This window comes from Typopeltis vanoorti, chromosome 15 (genome assembly GCF_054136105.1).
Source record: "Typopeltis vanoorti isolate ZY-2024b chromosome 15, IOZ_Tvanoo_1.0, whole genome shotgun sequence".
Classification (NCBI taxonomy): Eukaryota; Metazoa; Arthropoda; class Arachnida; order Uropygi; family Thelyphonidae; genus Typopeltis; species Typopeltis vanoorti.
The window spans coordinates 1,124,095-1,147,005 of NC_143563.1; the positions used below are offsets into that span (position 1 = coordinate 1,124,095).

Consider the following 22,911-nt stretch of genomic DNA (forward strand, 5'->3'; position numbering starts at 1 on the left):
GTCCTTCATGAAAATGAGAACACTATTCTGCAATAAAGACCTAAACATGGAAGTCAGATGCCGAATGCTGAAATGCTATATGTGGTCTATTCTGCTCTATGGAGTTGAAACATGGACATTGAAGGCGACAACCATCAAGAAAATCGAAGCCTTTGAGATGTGGCTATACAGAAGAATGCTAAAGATATCATGGACAGAAAAAATTACCAATGAAGATGTCTTAAAATCCATTGGCAAAGCTAAACATCTTGTACAAATAATCAAGAAATGAAAATCATCATATCTTGGCCACATCATGAGACACAGCAAATACCAACTTCTACAAACTATTTTGGTAGGAAGAATTGATGGCAAAGGAACTAGAGGAAGAAAAAGAATATCATGGTTTGACAACATCAAGACGTGGACAGGAAAGAGCAGTACACAACTGCTCAGATTAGCACAAGAGCGCAGTTTGTTCGCCAAGATGGTCGCTGACCTTCGATAGAAGATAGCACAATAAGAAGAAGAACTCTTCTACTGTACTGTATGAAACTTACTTTCTGAAATATCTTCCTCATCACATGAGGAACTGCTCTGTAAATATAAGGCACAATTGAAATCATCATCAGAATCATCTTTTTTGATATTGGCTCAGAAAACTCATCACTAGAACATGTGGATTTCCTGCATAGGTTTCAATATATGCTGACTTTCATCAGATGCATTTTTCTTATAGAAGGATTCATTTTCAGTTAGGAATAGATAAATTATTACTCTCTCTATATGTATACTGTCTGAAGACTAGAAGTAACTGTCCTTATATAATGAACAACATACCCTATCCACCAGGCTATACTGCTGTATAAAACAAATTATTTTATTGTATCACTGTATACAATACAGGAACATCTACAATCTATGTGATATATTTGGCAACAATTAGTGTAGTGTAGAGAGTATTTTTAACTTGGGTATAGTTATGTTAAAGATACCAAGCAATTTTAAACCTGGTTTTACCCCATTTTTTCCAAGTAAGCAAACAGACAAAATGTCAAGTTTGCGCCTGCAATTTATGCAAGACTAGCTGATCCCACAGGTAGTGCAAGATCAAGGCAACTCGTGGTAGAGGTGGAGCAAGCTCTGATCACTAATCTTAATATTTACCCTTAATGCCAAAACACATCTCCAAGAAGGGGATGTATGATGTTTTGTATTAAAGGCAAGGGGCCACTACCCAGACTGGTTTCGACCTTTATTGAGGTCTCATCAGTGGGAGCCAGGCTAGAAATACCAAGATTTAGTAATGCAGAGCTTGTAAGTATTTTACCAAAACGAGTTACCATAAGGTGTTATAACCTTATTAAATAAAAATCTCAGGAGGAGATATAGATGTAGAGAGTATTTTTAACTTGGGTATAGTTATGTTAAAGATACCAAGCAATTTTACACCTGGTTTTACCCCATTTTTTCCAAGTAAGCAAACAGACAAAATGTCAAGTTTGCACCTGCAATTTATGCAAGACTAGCTGATCCCACAGGTAGTGCAAGACCAAGGCAACTGCTCCACCTGTTCCACCTCTACCACGAGTTGCCTTGGTCTTGCACTACCTGTGGGATCAGCTAGTCTTGCATAAATTGCAGGCGCAAACTTGACATTTTGTCTGTTTGCTTACTTGAAAAAATGGGGTAAAACCAGGTTTAAAATTGCTTGGTATCTTTAACATAACTATACCCAAGTTAAAAATACTCTCTACATCTATATCTCCTCCTGAGATTTTTATTTAATAAGGTTATAACACCTTATGGTAACTCGTTTTGGTAAAATACTTACAAGCTCTGCATTACTAAATCTTGGTATTTCTAGCCTGGCTCCCACTGATGAGACCCCGAGAGAAAGCTCCATGTTCCAGCTCTGCAGTGAAAGTATCCCAGCCTTGGATTCCAGTTTCCAGACCCCGAGAGAGAGCTCCTATTACAGTCCTGCTGCCTTGGTAAGAACCCTTTGTCTTTTTTTTTTTCTTCTTTGGTTCTTTGTGTTCCCCCTGTAACTAAGTTTAATAGGTTTTTCTTATCTGCAAACAGGGAAAGCTTGGCCTTTCTACAGGTCTGTCTTTTTGTGGACTTGGATCATACAAGGGTCTACTCTTCCCTTTTTTTTTTTGAAGTATGTCTTCGGCTCTACCGAGAGTAAGAAACCTCGGGTTCGAAATCGACGCAAGTGTACACAAGAGGACGTTTGCGAAAGTGCTAATTGACTGCGTAGGGGCAGATAATATTTCTGGCTTTACCCCCTATGGGGTAAGCAGATATCAAGTAGTTTGTAAAAATACAACAACAAGGGAGAAACTACTCAAAGGGGTTGAGTGTGAAGGGAAACTTTGCCATCCTTTTGTCGTTGGTAGCATCTCTAAAAAGATGAGAATAGAGCGATTCCCTATGGAATACCTAGAAGGAGGGAACGACATAATTAATCAAGTCTTTTCGAAATGGGGAACCGTACGAGATGTCCAAGTAGGCAAAGACGCTGACTACCCTGAATGGATGTCGGGGGAAGTCACATTCTCGTTAACGATGAAAACAGAAGTTCCAAATTTTGTAATGATCGGATCGGCCAGGGTAATGGTGAGTTACCCGGGAGTAAAGAGGCAATGTTTTAAATGTGGAGCCGTGACTCATCCCGGGGCCCAGTGCCCGAAGTTAAAGTGTAAGAACTGCCTAACAGCGGGTCATACACTAGCACAGGGCCAATTGACATGCCTAAAATGCGGCATTAACAGCCATAAAATAGACACCTGTCCGGACAGAAATCTGGCCGAAAAATTGGGAGGCACTATTACGCCTAACACGGAAACAACAGCCCAAAATGTTATTGGCGCAGAACCGAATGATTTCCCCACCCTGAAGGCCGCGCATGAGGGAACAACAAAGAATCATGCCGCCACCTCCGAAACACTGCCAAATACAACAGTGGAGAAGCCTGCAACCAGGAGAAATGAAGGGCAGGAGGAACTGGCCACCGATCAAACCGCCACTACAGACGTAGCAACCGAAAATAACCAGCAGCACCAACAAAATGGAACTATCGCTGCAGTCACAATAGACGAGGACACGGAGGCAGTAGATATGGAAATCAACAATGCAGAAACCACACAAAAGAGGCCAGCCAGCTCTGAAGAAGTAAATATTAAAAAATCGAAACAAGGAAGTCCAGCACAAGTTGGAAATATAAAGTCAACTTTAGAACCCACAAAGTTCCCTCATGCAAAGGCCAATGCACCTATATTGCATCTCTTAAAAGATTTCCCCGAGGAGGCGGCGAGACTACGAAAAGCAATAGAAACATTCGGAGACATTCAACTGATACTCACAGGACAAAACGGGCCAAGAGTCGTCAGCGCAGAATGGAACGACGTGTTTGTCGATAATATAGATGAAATCACTCCTGAAAAGATCATCGGTCTTATCAATGCAGAGGACGACGTGGGACTAGCACTGCATAGAGGCCTCTACATGCTAAACCACGTCCGTGGAGACAAATTAGCAGATCTCATCATTAAAACCCACAACAATAGACAGCAGGAGGATTTAAACCTCGCCTAACAAGTCAGTCGGACTCCTAGTATTGATCCGTGCCAGAGCGAGGAAAAAAAAAAAAAAAAAAAAAATTCTGGTTTGTTTTTTCTTCTTTTTGTCCTCTTTCAGATTAGAATTTTTGTTGTAAAAAAGGTCTATGTCTATTCCGCACAGGAGGGGGTATCCTGAGAACCTGGGCTGCGAAGGCTTACACCGAGGCGGTGCAGCTCCTTGTGGGCTGCACCACCCAGGCCAGGCTCTTCCCCCGCTCTTCTCAGTATTAAACTGGTCATTCAGGTTGAAATTTCAGAATTTACCTAGTTTCTTACAAATTGTTATATGTAATTTTTAATGTTATTTACTGGTTCCTCTTTTTCATGTGGTGCTTCTTTCATTTGTTTTTCCCCACTTTCCTCAGGCAGATACCTGAAGAAGTGACTGACCGGGGAAAGCTGAAAAGAACGGATGGAGGGAGATAATGTCGGAGATCTGCTTGGTGCTGACATTTAAGTCAGGCCAAGTAGATCGACTGAGGCCTCTTTTAACTATCTACTACTATCCACTCTATCTTTTCTCCTCCTCTCTCACTATCAAGCTGACTCTCAGCACAACTTTTTTTTTAAATCTAAAGCGGCCAGTGATGTAAGGCATGAACTCCCATTCGACCTCAATAAAGGTCGAAACCGGTCTGGGTAGTGGCCCCTTGCCTTTAATACAAAACATCATACATCCCCTTCTTGGAGATGTGTTTTGGCATTAAGGGTAAATATTAAGATTAGTGATCAGAGCTTTCTCCACCTCTACCACGAGTTGCCTTGATCTTGCACTACCTGTGGGATCAGCTAGTCTTGCATAAATTGCAGGCACAAACTTGACATTTTGTCTGTTTGCTTACTTGGAAAAAATGGGGTAAAACCAGGTTTAAAATTGCTTGGTATCTTTAACATAGTGTAGTGTAATTAGAGATAACTGGAATAAAAGCAGCACTACCTAATGAAACATATGTCCCCTCCCACAGAAACTTATGCTGGATAGACTCAAGCAAAACCATTTGTTGTACTGCCAAACACAGTATCTAACTAAAAACAATTGTCCTAACATTTGTCCAAATTCCATTGTGGTAACATTTGTTTATAATGCAGTCATCTGGTGCCGAAAGCTAATGATTCATATAAAACAAATACAGATATATGTGTGAGTATATGTAGCTTGAAAACAGTTTGAATTTCATTTGAGATTTTCAATGTTATTAAGAACGATCACAATTGCCAATTTTACAAATAAAATTCTACCGAAAAAAATTGTAACTTGCATGCCATGTAAATTTTGTGTCAATAAGCCCACCTGATGCAGATGTGATATATATACAGTGATGAGTGCTCCAGTAGGTATGGTAAATGTTCAAAACACTTCCTAACATGAATGTATTAAGAAGAAATTAGTAATAATTTTGCTCACAATAAAAGATATCGCCTAAAAGTGAGAGATATTTTTTTCACTTCTTCATATTCGTTGTATGTATAAAATATCATACATCCTGTATGATATTTTAGAAAACAATAAAGTAGAGGAAAACAATTTGTTTATTACCAGTAATTTTTTTATAATCAATTCCATACAGACCTTTAACAAGAAGCATTATTCTTCTAGGCTTCTTTAGCTTTGACACCATCTCTTCAAGAGAATGAGCACCAATGACTTTTGTTCCCTTAGCTTCATTCTCCAAGAATCTATCTACTTTTTCTACTGTTCTGTTATATGCACACACCTATGGAGAAGGAAAAAAAAAATTCATTGAATGTCAATCTATTTCTCAGAACTAAGACAGAAAACTTAATATGCAAGTACAATACTTTTTTTTATGTCAGTCCCCTCGCCATGAAAGCTTGTAGACCAACAGTATATTAGTACATGGGAGAGCTAAGAATTAGATAATGAGATGACTCTAAAGACCTATACATGGAACTTTTTCAAACCACTAATTGTATAATGAAATATCATAATCTTACTCCTAAAGATATTCACAAATAAGGATGACAACACAATAATTCAAGCCTACTGCATACAGTCTAGAAAACAAATACTATCCATCAAATCAAATAAGCCAGCAAAGACTAGTTACATTATCAATATATAAGTAGTAAGGGTTGAAGATATAGGATGTATAAATACAGGGTGTTCGGGATAAATTTGACATATTTATAATTAATTATATTTTTCCGTAAGTTACATGTATTAACACACACTTCTCTTCATTTAAAAGGTTGGACCCTTCTTCATTCATATACAAGATGTCAGAAAGGATGGATAGCTGGAACCCACCTGAATCATGGAAGAGAATAACTTGTATCATGATGATTCGTGCCGGCCATCAAAATAAGGATATTTCGACTGCTGCCCAATGCTCCCTGAATACAGTAAAAACAATCAGGCATGAACTAGAGACTTGCAATGGTGACTACGAGGATGTAGCAAGAAGAAAGATCCCTAGCAGACGATCTGATTGCGTTCGTACAGCAGAATTCCTCGCAAATCTGCAGGAACAGGTGTTGAAGATCCCTGGCATTGGAATTCGGGTTTTGTCACGTGAAATGAATGTTGCAGCCTCTACTATGAAGCTTGCACTCAATGAAGACCTCCGCTACTACTCATACAAGCGCCGCAAAGGTCAGCTGCTTACAGAAAAGGCCCGTGAAAAACGTTTGATAAACGCGAAGAAACTTCTAAGCAAAGTGAAACATCCTGCGGAACCACAAACAATCTGGTTCTTTTCCAATGAGAAAAACTTTTGCCAGGATCAAAAACACAACACGCAGAATAACAGATGGCTTGCATACAGTACAAAGGACATTCCTCGTGTAATGCAGACTAAATTTCCCCAAACTGTGATGGTTTTCGGATGTGTATCCTCTGAAGGCAATGTGATGCCTCCGCATTTTTTCCAAGAGGGCCTCAGGTTGACTTCAGATGGCTACGTGGAGTTGCTAAACACTGTAGTCAAGCCCTGGATAACAAGGGTAGCCAATGGTAGGCCGTATGTATGGCAGCAGGATTCGGCCCCTTGCCACACCTCTGGGAAAAGTCAAAAATGGTTGTCTGAAAATTTCTACGACTTCACCAGTCCAAATGTTTGGCCTCCAAACTCCCCAGACCTTAACCCCATGGATTATTTTGTATGGGGCGCAGTTGAAAAAGACACCAATCGCACTTCCAGTAATACAAAAGCCCAGTTAATGGATAAAATTAAAACAGTTTTTGCGGCCCTTCCCAGGGAGACTGTAGCATCAGCTTGTTCGAGGTTCCGAAGCAGGATTGAAGCTGTGATCGATGCTAATGGTGGTTATTTTGAGTAAATCTTGTTGATAGTATTGTAATTAACTCTGCCTGTAATGTTTTTGTCAATTCATTAAATTTAATAGATACAAAGAAGATTTTCTTTTTCCTTACGAAACTGTCAAATTTATCCCGAACACCCTGTATATATCATTAGAATTTATCATATCTTTATGACAGATAAAAATGTTGTAAATGAAATTTTATACATAGTTATCTGGATATATAAATACACTGCTTGAAAAGAAAGCAATGGTGGACCCCCTCCCCCATGAGCAACGTGCAATATAATGAGTCACATTTTGTAACCAGCATAAATTGGAGAAATATGATGCACCCAAGGTCCAAGTCAGTGCAACTGTCTGGGTGAAATGGCTGGAAGAAGGGAATTGATGGAGTTTGAAAGAGGCATTGTGATAGGATGCCATGTTGCAGGCCTATGTGTTTAGGAAATTGCTGACAAATTAGGTCATTCCAGGTCAACAATTAGTGATAAAATACTGAGATCGAAGGGCAGGGAGTCAACTGCAAATGCTACATGCAGTGCAAGACCCACCACACTCACCAAATGTGATGATAGGGTTACGAAGGATAACATGTAAAACTGCCATTCGCCGGCCAAAAGTTGAATGCAGAAATCAAGCCACTGACTGCAACATGAATCTGCACAAAAACATGAGGAACCAAGGCTCACAACATGGGTTTCCATGGTAGGACAACAATATGCAAGCCACATACACGAACCAACAGACAGCACCATCTTCAGTGGTGGAAAGAGCATATATAGTAGGACATAAGAAGCAACAAATCACATTACATCCTTTACCAAGCAGATGGATGGATATGGGTGTGGCGGATACCCAGTAAATCTCTCTTACCAGAGTATGTAATCCGAACTGTGAAATTTGGAGGTGGCGGTGTGATGGTATAGTCCCAATTTTCTTGGTTTGGCTTCAGACCTCTGTTTTTGGTGCCATGAACGCTGAACTCAGAGCTATCTGAACATTCTGGACAATGCTGAAAGAAAGCACATATCATAAGGGATTGTGGAACATGAACATCATCAGATCTAACTGGTCTCCAGAGAGCCCTGATCTGAACCCTAATGAACGTCTGCAGGATGAACTGCAGCATTGGGTCAGATCAATCGAAGACATCTGCCCCCACAACACATGCCTACAGAAAAATGGTCCAAAATCCCCACTGATTGCTATTGTATGCTTGTGGGAAAGTATGCCCTGTAGGATTGCTTAAGTCATTGCAGTGAAAGGGCGTCCTACATCTTAATGAGGTGGGCAACCACCTCAGTAAGATGTAGTAAGGCTGTTTGTTCCTCACACTATGGGGCCCACTGACTTCTTTCTGAGCAGTATATATTTTTTGTTATGAATTTGTGTGTTTGTGTTTGCTGAACCACCTGTCATACATGAGAGGTGGTTCAACCACTGCACATGATTTACAGATTTAGAAGATTGTTTGGAATTATGGATGAAGCATTACATATTTAAAGTGCATGTGTTCTTGCTGGTTTGGTATCTTTTGTAGAATCTAAAACTGTACAGAAGTTATTTGTTTTTTTAATCTTACTACCAATAGCCCATAATGAGTGAGCCAAGTGCTCAATAATCCTTAATCCAACAATCTCACTGTATATCTGAGAAAGGGATAAGGGACCACAGGTCCAACCAATCAACTCTGCCAGAACAGTTACCTTGGAATCTTCTTGGATCTCATTCCCATTGATGAGACCTCAATAAAGATTGATACCAGTCTGGGTAGTGGCCCTTCACATAATGTCTTTGCATTATAGGATGCTACAGCAATGTGAAGTCAACAGAATCTATATTCATGTAGACTATTCATGGTGATATTATTTCATGCTAATGCTTATACTTCACTATAAGATTAAAATAAGAACATAATTTGTCAAGTATAATAAATATTTTCTAGTGTGGATTCACATGCAAAAAATGTTTTCATATTTGGGAACAGGTAGTAGTAATAGTGTCAGAAGAGGAGACTACAATATTAGTGATGAGGTAGTCTCATCTATTATTACTAATATGTTCATAATAAACCATCTTATGCATATAATTAAGTAAAGACTATGAAACAAATTCAATATTTCAGCTTTATACTTAAGAATTTAATTATTTTAAATAATCTGATTGTGTAAAGAGTACACATTAATTTAATTACCACCATTAATTATTGTGTATTCTTCTCTTACTGTACTGCATTTAGTAACGTGTTTTCGAAACTTTGAAAATTCATAAGAAGGGAAAAAGCAAATCATAATTGCTATTAATAATACCAGCATTACAAAAGTAAGCAAGTGACTAATCAGCACCATTCTTTAAATAGTTTTAATGGAACATGTGTACTAGACATATCTATAACTAAATAAATCAGAGCTTACATGTAACAAAATATTATATACAGAAGTTTATTCAAAAACTCCAATATATTTCAACCATTGTGATGTGGACATTGTCAGAGAGACAGAAAAGTCTGGCTATTAACGATGTCCACATAACTCTGGATGAAATATAATAGAATTTTTTGAACATATTTAGTTTTAAGTAATAAAGGATTAAACTAAGAATATAATTTCTTAGCATCATTCATACCTCATCATCAAATTCCTGCCATGTACCCTCAAGGGGTATACAGGATATGATAGTAATGATGTAAATTTTTCATGTAGTACTAACTTCCTATCTACAATTTTCCACCAAATCAGTCCATTACCTGTCAAGACTCCAACATTATCAGATCTTATATTTCTATCTTCTAAGGCATGTTTTATTGTATCAATCCACCTATATCTTGGTCTTCCTCTGGGTCTTTTTCCTGCCAACCTGGCAGAGAACACTTGTTTTCTTAGCATCTTTGATGTATTTATTCTATATATTTTTTGTTATATGTGTAAACTGTGAAAGTTTTTTAAATTGAGGTCACTGGTGGTGTTTCAATGGAAGGTGTAAAGAAGGCTTTCATTTCAGATAAGTTTTTTGGAATAATTAATTGTAAATAAGAGTGTGTGTGCTTATGAGTAAGAGTTGCAGTTAAAGTTCTGTGCTTGCAGTGTTTTTAGTGTGTAATTTTGTTTGTCTAATTTTGTTTACAAAAGCATTCAACTTAGAGCAGCAGCAAAAGAAAGATGGCGGTGACTTTGTCTTTACAGGAGTTTAATTTTGATTTTCTTTTGTGAGATGCCATTGTATGGGGGATTCGATTATTAGAGGTGTGGTTAATAAGAAGATGCACAAGGTTTGTTTTCCTGAAGGTAAAATGAATAGAGTGATTGAGGCATTGGATATGAGGATTAAGCAGGCAAAGGAGTTGGTAGTGGTAATAGGGACAAACAAATGACTTGACTAAGAACATTTAAGATTAGATATCAGGAGGCTGTTGAGAAGGATGAAAGATAATAGTGTGGTAGGTATGACATTGATGAAATGAGGTGGAGAGCAAAGATCGTGAATGTGTTAGTGGAAATGTGAGGAGAAAGGAGTGCAGCTTGTTATGTGCAGAATAAGTTTGAAGGATGAACAGTAACAGTGACGGACTGCATTTGAATGATTTTGGTGAGAGTCATTTGGGAGACTGCTGCTGGAAGGTAGAGAAATGAGTGCAGAGAATGAATCTGATTAAGTAAGAAGTGATGTGAAAGAGTAAAAACCAAGACCCTCAATCCCTGGTTCTCAGGGATTGAGGATCTTGGATTTGATCATCTAATCAGAGGATGTTGTTATAAATGAGATGTCAAATCATGCTCCAGCTAGTGAGAGTGACCATTAAATAATTTCCTGGGCGGTTGCCAGCAGTGAGGAAAGAGCAAATGTGGAACTACAAAAAAAAAGTCTGATAATTATGAAAAGCTCATGAGACAGCTTGCAGATGTAGCATGGAATGAGGAGCTGGCTAGAAAGAAGATCAATGCTGCTTGGATGGTATTCAAGAACTATCTACATAGTAGAAGCAATGTCTAAATGTATTCAAAGGGTCAGAATGCTAAATAAGGTGGGTATGAAATGGATGAATGTAGAGATAAACATGCAATACAGAGAAAAAGGTATTATGGAAGCAATATAAGAGTTGTAATAATCAATTCATGAGGATTACAAAAAAAAAAAAAAAAACAGGCAAGGAAGGTGACTTGGTTGGTAATGGTAGCAAAAGTGAAATATGAGCAGCAGTTAGCTATTATTATGGAAGGATGATATTGATTAGAGAAAATGCTTTAAGAACAATTGCTGCAGAGGATATAGTTAAGCTGTTTAATGAGCAGCTCATAAAGGGCTTTTATTCTTGTGAATGTGACATCATGATGTTGATGTTAATAAGGCTGTGGGACTTGATAATATATCACCATGTATTTTGAAGAAACATGCCAGGGAGTTGACATCTGACTTGACATATATTTGTTTAATATGAGTCTTGCACTGGATTAAGTTCCAAAGGAGTGGAAGGAAGACAAGATTTTACCACTTCGTACGGAAGGTGACAGAACTGTGTGTCAGTTGTTCTGATTAAAGTGTTGGAGAGGCCTGGTTTTCATAAGCTTTTACTAAGTGACAGCAGCAGTGGTATTATTTTTGATGGACAGGATTGATTTGCTAAAGAGAGGTCTGCTTTAGTAATCTACTTACTTATTACAATAAGATGACAGCAACAGCATTGGATGCAGGAGATGGATACACAGTAGTATACTAAGACTTTGTAAAGGTTTTGATAGATTACCACATGACAAGTTGATAGTCAAACTAGAGCAGATGAGGTTGGATATTAGACTAATGTATTTGATTGGAGATTAACTATCTGATAGGTATCAGCATACTGTGTATGGGGGAGCAATATTCCAAAAAAGGAAAGTCACCAGTGGTGTGCCTCAGGGGTCTGTTTTAGGGCCATTGCTATTTAACCTCTATGTTAATGATATCGAGGAAGATTTGGATGTTCAACTCTTTGCAGATGATGCAAAGTTGAGATGAAGAATGAGGAGTAGAGAAGATGCTGTGGCTTACAAGAAGACTTGAATAGACCAAGTGAGTGGGCACAGGAGTGGGGATGTCAGTTCAATGTGGCAAAATGTAAATTTTTAAAAATTAGCAAACCGAGATGGGATGTAGAATTTATGCTTGGTGGGGATATATTGCTGGAGGTGGAGGAAATAAGAGATCTTGGGGTGATAATGATCTGAGACTTAGAGGACATATTGCCAAAACTGTGAGGACAACACAACAAATTCTAGAAATGATGCGGAGGAAGGACACTGACTTGCAGAAGTAAGGAGATTCTTGTTTGATTGTATAAGGCCTTGATTAGGCCACATATGGACTACTGTGCACAGATTTGGTCACCTGGTTTTCAAAAGGATGAAGAGATGTTGGAAAGGGTCCAGAGGCAATTGAGTAAGGTAGTTTCTGATCTCTGGAATGTTGAATATAAAGAAAGATTGAGAAGATGCAATTTACAGAGTCTAGTGAATAGGAGGAAGAAGGGTGATGTGATAAAGATGTACAAGTTGGTAAGGGGTTGTTATAGGATCAACGTTGAGAGGTTTTTCACAAAAAAATGGTGGGAGATCAGAGGAGAACAAGACCCTAGAAGCTGTTTATATAAGGAGTGTGTGTGAAGAAGGAGTGAGAAGCAAGGTTTTTTGAATGTAGAGTTTGAATGATTGGAACTATGCCTGAGTGCGTGGTGTCTGAAGAGAATTTGAATGTGTTTAAGGCAAGGTATGATGAGCTGTGTGTAAGATAAAGGGGACTTCCTAGATGAGTCTGATCCATGGGGGTCTTAGGATAATAATAATAATAACCATCCTTTACAAAATTATTTTGTGTGAATTCAGTATTAACAAGTGACAGAATTAAATGTAACTTTTTTTTTTTTTTTGCTTTAGTTTTACCTATCCTATCCTATTCCCTCAGACATACAGCTGGTGGGGAAGCTATATGCTACCATACTAGGGAGATGATTATGAGCAAGTACCTTACAGGTAGAAAAACAAAGGTTCAGATTCAATGGTTAATGTACATTAATTGTAGAATAATCTAGAACTATATAAAACTAATATAGGAAAAACTAATTTACAGAATGCTATATAGTAGATTACAGTTTAAACCCTAGTTAAAAATGGATATGTCTACTAGTAGTTATTATAGAGATATAAAATGCTAAGAGTGGAATGAAATGAGACTTACCACATATCCATGATCATTCATGTTGAGTATTATATTCTGTCCCATCACAGCAAGGCCTATTAAGGCTATGTCAGCTCTAAAAATTACAACATCATAAACACACAGAAACAATAAATACAAAAAATAAACACTCTATTACTCATATTTCATTCAAAATGAAATTTAGTCTTTGAAGGCTACATTAAAACAAGTCCTGGACAAATGTATATTTACTTAACTTAGTGCCTGTCTGACATATTTTTTAAACAGGTAGAGTGGATTATTTTTGATTGCAGATATAAATAAATTACGAGTTTTAAAAATTATATGCAGATTTAAACCAAAATTTATCCAAATTATTTTATTAATTTTATGAAGATAACAATTAACTTAAACAACTATACTTTCAGTTATATGAAAATTTTATAATAAAAATATTTTTCAAATCATTTAATTTATACTACAACAACTGTTTGCTATCTTTGATAAAAAAAAAAACTTGTAAAAAGCTCACAAGGTGAAAGTTCTACAATTTCAAAAATACTCAAAATTAAGAACAGCTGTCATAAGAAGCATTCACAAAACTAACTTGGAGAGAGAGAGAGAGAGAGAGAGAGAAGTACAAAATAAAACTACTGAATTCAAACTATCTTTCCTACTGGTTTCAGTCAAATTAATCATATACTGCAATACAATATTTTAACAAACTAAATATTAATCCACTTTTAATGAACAAAGAACATAAGGCAACTAATCAAAATAAAACACAATTTTTTGTATTAATAAAATTTATTAAAAATAGTTGATCAATGTTGTAAATCACTTCTTTACATTCAAGAGATGATTCTATCTGTCGGTTAGATCAATTTATCAGGAATTCATGAAAATTCCAAATATTCAAACATTACTTTCTACAGAACAAAAATGCATGACCAGTTATTTCACATATATTTAGCATTCTTATTCCATTCTATTCCATTAAGTAATTTTATGACATCACCATAATATTTCAAAGTATGCCTAATAATGTAATGTAATTAAGCCTACCATATGGAGATCTCCGAGACAATTAAGGCCAGGTGTATATGTTGACTTCCTGTACCAGTGTTGATAATTGTACTTGAACAAAATGAATGGCAGTTGAAGGTTAAGTTATTTTTTTGCATTTCATGAATATATGCACGAGTGCACAGATGACTAATACTTCAAACCAACAAATATATTTAAACAGTAATTGACTCTGAAAAATATATTATAATTCTTTTTAAAAAAATTAGGCGGAACTAACTTTAGTACAGTCCAATGAATGTTTAATGATAGACAGTATTAAGGGGCTGAATTATGAGTAAACTGTGTTTGTCTTATTTATAACAACAAATGTGATCACACTGGCTTCTGCAACATATTTTTCTAATAAAAACGACTTTATTAGATAAACATGGCTAATCTAGTGAAGAGTTACGTGCCCTGAATTAACAGGCAGAGCGATTGCTTCTCATGATTAATTTCCATAATGTAGGGTGCCAGCACAACCCATAGTTTTATGAGATCTAATTTTTCTGCCCTTTTAACTCAATTCTCTGCATATGAACATAAGGAACATTATGTATTTTAACTTTAAAAATATAGTACTAGATTTCATTAGTGAAATTTCACAAGTTAAATTTTTATAATTAGTAATAACAGAGATATAATTACAGAAGTGTCACATCAAAGAGTCATAAAATTTCCTTTATTAAAGAAAATAAAAAATTAATTTTCTATATTTATAAATTACAGAAAAATATTTCATTTGCAGCAGTAGCAGTATTATCAACATTATCCACCTTAAACTCCTCAAATTTGGTAACACAATCCATATACTCCTTCCAAGTGTCCTAAATCCTAAACTTTGCACTACATTCATTTGCAATAATGTCCAGTTAAAATATTAGCATGATTACACAAAACTTTAAAGTAGTACAGGGTAGTCAACTTTAGAAATTCACAATCTGGGGCACATTTTCACTAGCTAGGATGTTATTTTCACAAACTGGGACATTATTTTTTTATGTTCCTTAATACAGTAATCCCTCGATTAGTGCGCTTTCGATTACTGTGCGTAATTTTTTTCGATACCCAAATTCGATTAGTGTGCCTCTAAAATTCGATTAGTGCGCCCATATACATCTTAAAAATAAATGTTACAGATTTTAAAAATTTTCTATCTATACATTTTTATGGCTAACTGTTTTAAAAAATCACTCATCAGAATGAAATAAAATAATTTAGTCATCGATTTAAAACATTTTACAAAGTTATGTTTAATTGCATACTACATTACTTCCATGTATACTATGTTCCAAATTTTTACCGCCAAATACAACTTCTCTCATATAACCTATGGACCAGGTGATTATCGCAACCTTTAAGGTATACTACCTGAGAAGAACATTTAAACAGGCAATAGAAGCAACATCTGGTGAGAATTATATGATATTAGTAGAATTCTGGAAGAAATTTAATGTTAAATCTGCTATTGAAAATATTCATCAATATTGGAATGAAATTACTGCTAGCAATATGCGACCCGTTTGGAAGCACATTCTTCCATATTGTGCAAAAGATTTTGGAAGCTTTTCAAATGAAATGGATAATGTTGTTGAGGAAATTGCCAATATCGGGCATGAACTGGGTTTTGATGAGATTGACAATGATAATGTCAAAGAGTTAATTAAATCTCATTCTGAAGAATTGAGTGATTCTGACCTGCTAAATTTAGATGCACAGCGGGAAGATCCCGAAGAATATGAAGAAAATTTAACCACTGATAGTCAAGCCAAAAAAGATTTCACAGAAACAATTTGAAAACGTTTTTTGTACAATCCAAGTTTTTAAGTAGCAATGCTTAGAGGCTGACCCTGATGAAGAGAGAAGCAGTAAAATTTGCAGAATAGTAGAAGAGGCAATAGGGCCATACCGTTGGTTGTATGAAAAAAAGAAACAAAATGCCCGCCAAATTCTATTATTCTACTTTTTTAAGTAGAATAATAAAATTTATATTCTGAATATGTTTTATTGTCTTTCAGCTTCATGGTTTTCCTTTAACGAGCCCTGAGACATACCTTAATTCTTTTATAAAAAAATTAAAGTTCTAAAAAGAAATTTGAGGAACAAATTATACTTTTTCCCATAGGTTATTATATTCGATTAGTGCATTTTAGATTAATGCGCCTGTTTTAAGAAACGCATTAGGTGCACTAATCGAGGGATTGCTGTATATCTATCTGTGGGAGAGGTGCAAGCAGGCTAAATAGCCATTCAAATGGATCTCATCAAACTTATATATATATATATATATGGAGAACCCATCTCATTCATGGATGGGTTCTCTATATAAATAAAAATAATTAAAAAAAACCCTCAAATGACTGCAGCATGCATTTCAACAGGTTCGACGGGGGGGGGATGCCAAATCTGATGAACAGTAGCCATATAACTATTTATAAAAGATTCAAGCAGGGGAAACTGAATGCCTGTGTGAAAGGCTTCAGTTCCCCTGGATGTTATTAATCCTAGGAGTTATTAATCAATCTAACTGCCCTTTACAATATAGAAAATCTAGTATTTATAGAGGCACTATCCTCAGATGTGAGAGCAATATTTAATGGTCAGATGTATTTCTGATTTGCATAGGGTTAGGAGCTGTTTCAAGTCAAAGTAATACTTTGGACGAAAGAAAAAAAACAAATTTTTTGGATGCAAAAAATAACAGGAAGCAATATTTGTGCAAAGATGGATTTGAGGTTACAGTTATCCAAAGAAAGTAAATCTCATCTTGAATAGAGATCTGAATGTTATCAAAAGGTAACAATGGAACAAAAGGGGGAGGGGGGAGTTGTGGTATATAAAGCAGAGCTATGCTTTGCTAGCACTGAAGTTGACAATGTCTTCCTAGCACCATTGGTGAATGTTTTAGAAATTAGAATTTAATAGTAGTAGAAGTTAAGGTGTTGCAAATGTGGTGATTTGTGCATAGCAAGGTTTGTCAAATGGAAAGGATGAGTGCAATGTGCTCATCCTTTTCATCTGACAAAATCTACAAAATCTCATCTGCAAAACTACATATTGGATCAGCTGTCAGCTGGAGTATAGAGATTTGCCCAAATTTTTCCCATGGTATTTGTCCAAAGATGGGTGAGGAGATAAGTAATTCTCCTGTTGGTTGGCAGTGACAGAATCCATACTGATGGTCATTTATTAATTGAGAACCTTCAAGGGAGCAGAGAAATCAGGTGTGGGTAGTTCTTTCCATTATCTTAAAAAATAACTAGAGTGTAGAAATAATGACTCCATCCAGAAGGTTGACTACCATGTCTCTCCACCAACTTCATTCCTGTGCCTCCTTGCACATTCCTGATATCTCCAGTTCTTAAGATTGCTGCTCCAAGTAATTCTTTGGATTTCTCATTCCCATTCCCTCTTTTTGTAGGCTGTCATGTCTTAGCAAATGTCTGATATATTTGGCCCTTCTTCTTTCAATAGTTTTAAGACGACTTCTTTTTTCTCCTGTCATTTTTGTAGAACTTCTGCATTCGTTTTGTTCCGAGTCCACGATATTTCCTTAATTCTTGAAATCCACATCTCAAAAGCTTTAAATTTATCTTCTGCTTCCTTTAATATTGTCCATTTCTCAGTCTCATATAATAGCATTTTACCACATATAGCATTTTGTCAACCTTATCCTCATTTTTATGCTCAGAACTCTAAATGTCAGGACATTTTTAATTGTGTTGAATTTCACTCTAGCTATTTCAATCTTTTTATTCCTCTTGTGCTTCTTCCATCTTCTGTTATTAAGGTGCCAAAATATGTAAATTTTCTACTTGCTGAATAGATACTATCATCTATCTTGATATCAATTTTAGGTGTTGTCGTTTCCTGGCTATTGCCATTGTCTTGGTTTTCTTGGGATTAAAAAAAGCAAAACAATATTTCTCACTCATAACTCTTTCATTGTTGATTAGATTTTATAGATCTTTTTTATTTTCTGCCAACAGAACTGTATCATCAGCATATCTTAGATTGTTTATGTTCTTTCTGCCTATTGATACTCCGTTTATGTTTTCAACTTCCTTGTATATTTCTTCAGTATATAAATTAAAGAGTATTGGGGATAGCATACATCCTTGTTATACACCTCTTAGAATTGTAAATTCTTTAGACATCTCATTGTCAACTCTTATTGCTGCTGTTTGTACCCAGTACAGATATGTTAACTGCCTTATCTTTTTCATCCATTCTAATTTTACTGAGGCACTTGATCAGTTTCATATGATTGATTGAATCAAAAGCATTCGAGTAGTCTACAAAGCACGTATAATTATCTCTATTTTTTTCTAGATATCTTTCTATTATTGTTCTTAGAATTAAAATACTATCTTTTGTTCCATTTTTTTTTTAATCCAAATTGATTTTCACCTATTTCCAGTTGAAGTTTCTTTTGTTTCTTTGCAGAATAATTTTTGAGTATTTTCTCATGACTCTTGATGCTAATTGTTCTATACTCTGAGCATTCTGTAGCACTGTGTTTTATTGGAATGGGTATGAAAATAGTGTTTCAGGTCTTTTGGTAGTAATCCTGTGTTGTAAATTTGGTTGTATACCATTGTCAAAGCATTTATGCCTATATCATTAAAAGCTTTTAATATTTCTGCTGTGATTTCATTACTCCCTGTTGTCTTCTTATTGTTTAATTGCCTTCACTAGCAAGAATATTAGGACAATCTAGGTTGTTGTGATAGGTTTTTTTTTCTCTATATGCATAGTACAGTTATGTGTATTCTTGCCATCTTCCCAGTATTTACTATATATGTATTACTTAACTAAATAAGATGTATATTGTGTATGGGTTTACATTTTAAATTGAAAATACTATAAATAGCTATCACCACGAGAGGATGCACTGTGTATTATGTTATTAATAAGTGAAAGATAAGTCATTTTTTCATGTTTTAGTTATTAATATTAGGTTAACTCGTAGTTTTTGTTTTATATGAGTGTTGGAATGACCGAGTCATTTAGTTTGTAAGTAAACATATTTTTTGGTTAAGTACAATATTGTCAATATGGTGCCAGTGCATGGTAGATCAATGGCATCAAATTCTTTCTTTCTTTTAAGGTTACGCAGTGGTCAGCATTCATAGTGAAGAATTTATGGAGACGCAACACGCGTTAGAATAATTACTTAACATTAGGAACGTAACATTCAATGTTTCGACCTCTGTATTGAGGCCATCATCACGAAAAACACATATCTATAAAATACAAGCTACATGACACTGCACTATACAAAAGTAACATGAATCTAAATCTCCCATTGATTCATTTTCAGCAATTATTGCTTGTATGTTCTTGATGAACTCTCCTACGATCATTTTCTCCCAGTCTCCACCATCCCATTTTGTTGATCCGTTTTTTTTTCTTGCTTCCGTTTTATCCCTTTTATTTCCACTTGACAGAGTACAAGTTCTGCTGCTGTCTTTCCTGGTGTTACTTTACAATCATTTACCTCCTTAATATTCTCTTCTACAGAGTATATAATCAACCTGTGAGTGCCCCCTCCCCCCACTGCTGTATGCATACCTGTGGTTTGGTGTAGAAGGTGTTCAATATAGCAAGATTCCCTGTTACTGTAAAATCAGCAATCTTATCCTCACGTTCCTTTCATGTCTTCCTTGTATTGTTTCCTCACCATCATTAGCCATTAAGGTTATCACACACAAATATCCGTTCCTTCCTTTATAATCTGCTTATTATACATTCTAGGTTTCTCCAAAATTTTTTCTTTTCATCTTCACAGCCAGTTTGAGGTGCATATATGCTCACTAAAGTCAGAATTTCGCCACCAAGGTTTATACATACCACAATTATTCTATCTGATATTCTATTCACTTCTAACACATTTTAAGTTCTTAATTCAGCACGATTCCTGTTCATGCCACAATAAAATAACTTGTACCCTTCTCCAATCTCTCGTGCTGTTTATCATTTCCACACACACACACAGTATCTCCAGCCTTCTCCGCTGCATCATCTATAATCTATTTGATCTTATATGCATATAGCTTTTAATGTGCACATTAACTGTAATTTAATTTTTTTGAATGTAGTATGATATCTTAAAAAGATTTTTACATTCATTAATGCAAAATTAAAACGGATCCGTTTTTATGCAAGATGTGAGATATTCTAAAAGATTGGATTATGCTTAGGTTTTTAAGAGTGTTCATTATTTAAATATTTTTGCAAAATTAACTTAAGTTAACAAAATTAAAAATTAACAAAACGCTAATTAAGTGTTTTGAAAGTGACCACGTTTCCTTGTAATACCTGGCAGAATAGAGACAGTCGGTTATGAAAACTAGTTTGGGATACAGCATGCAGCTTTCGATTGGATTCATTATGTTCCCAAACTTTTTTCTTTCTCCTTTGATTAGATTTGGATCTTTTATTCAGTACAATGATTAAGTCAAGGTCAAATACGTAAGGTTGCTGTGCTTTAATTGATTATATGGAGCTACGCTGGACTTCTGTACCGGCACTTCCTTTTTCTGTTTACACTACTACTAAAACTCATACATAATGTATAGCAACCAGGATAAAGTTTACGTAATTAATGTATAACTGAATATCAATTGAGTAACTTAATTACGCAATTCAGTTGTACATTACTATATTGTGAACTTATTACTACATGAAGTAGCGAAATTCACAGTAAAATTTCACTGCTCCCAATTCTGAAGCAAAAAGATGCCATCCCATCGCTGCCATGCGTGCACCCACAACTCCCGTCAACCAAGATATTCAAAATTCTTGCAGATGAACCTGTAAGCAAGTCAAATGAAAATATGATCAATATTTTGTTTTCCACTAAAACCGTATCGTGGAAAAGTCATCAAGCAAGTACCTGACCATCGTCTGTCACGTGAAATGGTACAGGGGTTGTTGGGTTTCCATGGAAACTGGTATACGCTACAACAGGCTTTCTATTAGCTTTAGTATGTTATATAAACATGTTACTGCTCTCTCTCTCTCTCTCCTTGGTTAACGCATTCTAAGAAACCAACCAATGTCGCAGCTGATCGTTTCTCTATTCTTTTATTCCAATTCCTGCAAAACGAGTAAATAGAACTTAGAACATTAAACCTCGTTAAAAGTGCAAGAATAGTAATTTTGATTAGTGAAAATATATGTTGAAGTTTATGTGGCAACATGATTTTTTATTATTATTTCAACTCCACGATTATCTCTTCCAAAATGTGCATTTTCACTTTTTGCTAATTATATATTTCTTTTTCTTTTCATGAATTCAAAACGTTTGATCTAAACTGAGTTAAAACTTATTTCAGACTCCAAAATGCTTTGTGTTCTTAAGCATAATTCACTTAAGATCTTAAGTGAATTATGCTATGAAAGAATTATAAAAGATCTTGCAATTAAAAAAAATCGAGGGTGCTATTATGAAAGTATGAACATTTCAATGAGAAGGAAAAGTTAGTAATAAGTTGTTTAATAGGCATGCGCGTTAGACATACTATATTAATAACAATAAGAGAAAACTAAATATCATTTATTACTCCTATATATTTCACTCAATGCATGAACTTCGTTCCGGGAAAAGGGAAAAAAAAAACAACTAACATTTAAATTATGAATACAAGACGAGTCATGCAGCATGCGTAGAATATTATAATTTGTTCCACTGCAATCAAACTAAAATTATACTTATTATTCGCCAGTCTAGTTGGCCAAGTGATCTGCTCTAAAACCAAACATGTGGATTCGAATCCCAATGCGCATATACATGCGGTGATTTTCATCGTCAGTCTTACTAACACCGGCTTACATAATTGGGTACTATGAAATACATAATTGAAGTACTATGAAAGAAAAATTCCTTGTCTAGTACTCGGAGAATGTCTGGATTATCTAGCTCTTAGCTCATCCAACCTATTAATGTACAGATAAACCTTTTTTGCAAGATGCACATTAAAGTGGCATATACGAAATATTGTGTTTTTCTTCCAACGATAAATACAAAGCTTTACATAAACGTTCGATAGACGAATGTCTTCTATAAATGATAATAAACATTAACATTTTTAAGAGATCTTTCTCGAAGGATCAAAATAAATCACTAATAAAACCTGAACTCTTAAGATTAAGTATTTGTCGATCTCGCCTCTGCACGTGAGGTCTGAATATTTATATTTAGTGTTTGTAAAAGCATTATGTTGCAGTCTAACATCAACTTACATACTTAAGTATTTATTTACTTATTTTTCATGTACGAGTGGAGGAAGTGCCGACACGTGAATGTAAAGAGAGTTGTACTGTTATATCAACAACATAAGTCCAACTTTGTTTACGTGAAAAAAAAAAACGAACGCCCGCGTAAAAGGAAAACAAAAACATTTCTTATTTGAACAAATAACTGATACAAGTTTTTCATAAGAACTGTGAAATGTGATTAACGCTGAATATTAATATACTTAGTTATTGGAAGTTTATTTTTCACTTGGTTAGACTATAATAATAAATTTAGATTTAATCCTTTATTAAAGTGTAAGCAAACAAAGTTTGCGCCTGAAAATATCTTCAGGACTGAGGTAAGGTAGTGCAACACCAGGGAACTCCGAGCAAAGGTGGACCAAGCTCTCATCACTCCTCGTCTCAGTATCTCTCATAATGCAAAGCACATCTCCTTGCGGACATGTATAATGCTATGCATTAAGGGAAGGGCCACTACCCAGACCGGTTTCGGCCTTTATTGAGGTGTATTTAAGTAAGG

The 22,911-nt window shown here is 35.6% G+C and overlaps 1 protein-coding gene across 2 annotated transcripts in view; it reads right to left on the reverse strand.

Moving 5' to 3' along the window:
* Window positions 1–22,911, reverse strand: part of Pgd (phosphogluconate dehydrogenase) — a 246,262-nt gene that overhangs the window by 181,736 nt on the left and 41,615 nt on the right. For both annotated transcript variants that reach the window (XM_090405817.1, XM_090405816.1), the window contains exons 2-3: window positions 13,101–13,176; window positions 5,179–5,323 (exon numbers count right to left, since the gene is read on the reverse strand). In XM_090405817.1, coding sequence (XP_090261943.1) covers window positions 5,179–5,323; window positions 13,101–13,176 — 221 coding nt within the window. The remainder of the gene's footprint in view (window positions 1–5,178; window positions 5,324–13,100; window positions 13,177–22,911) is intronic.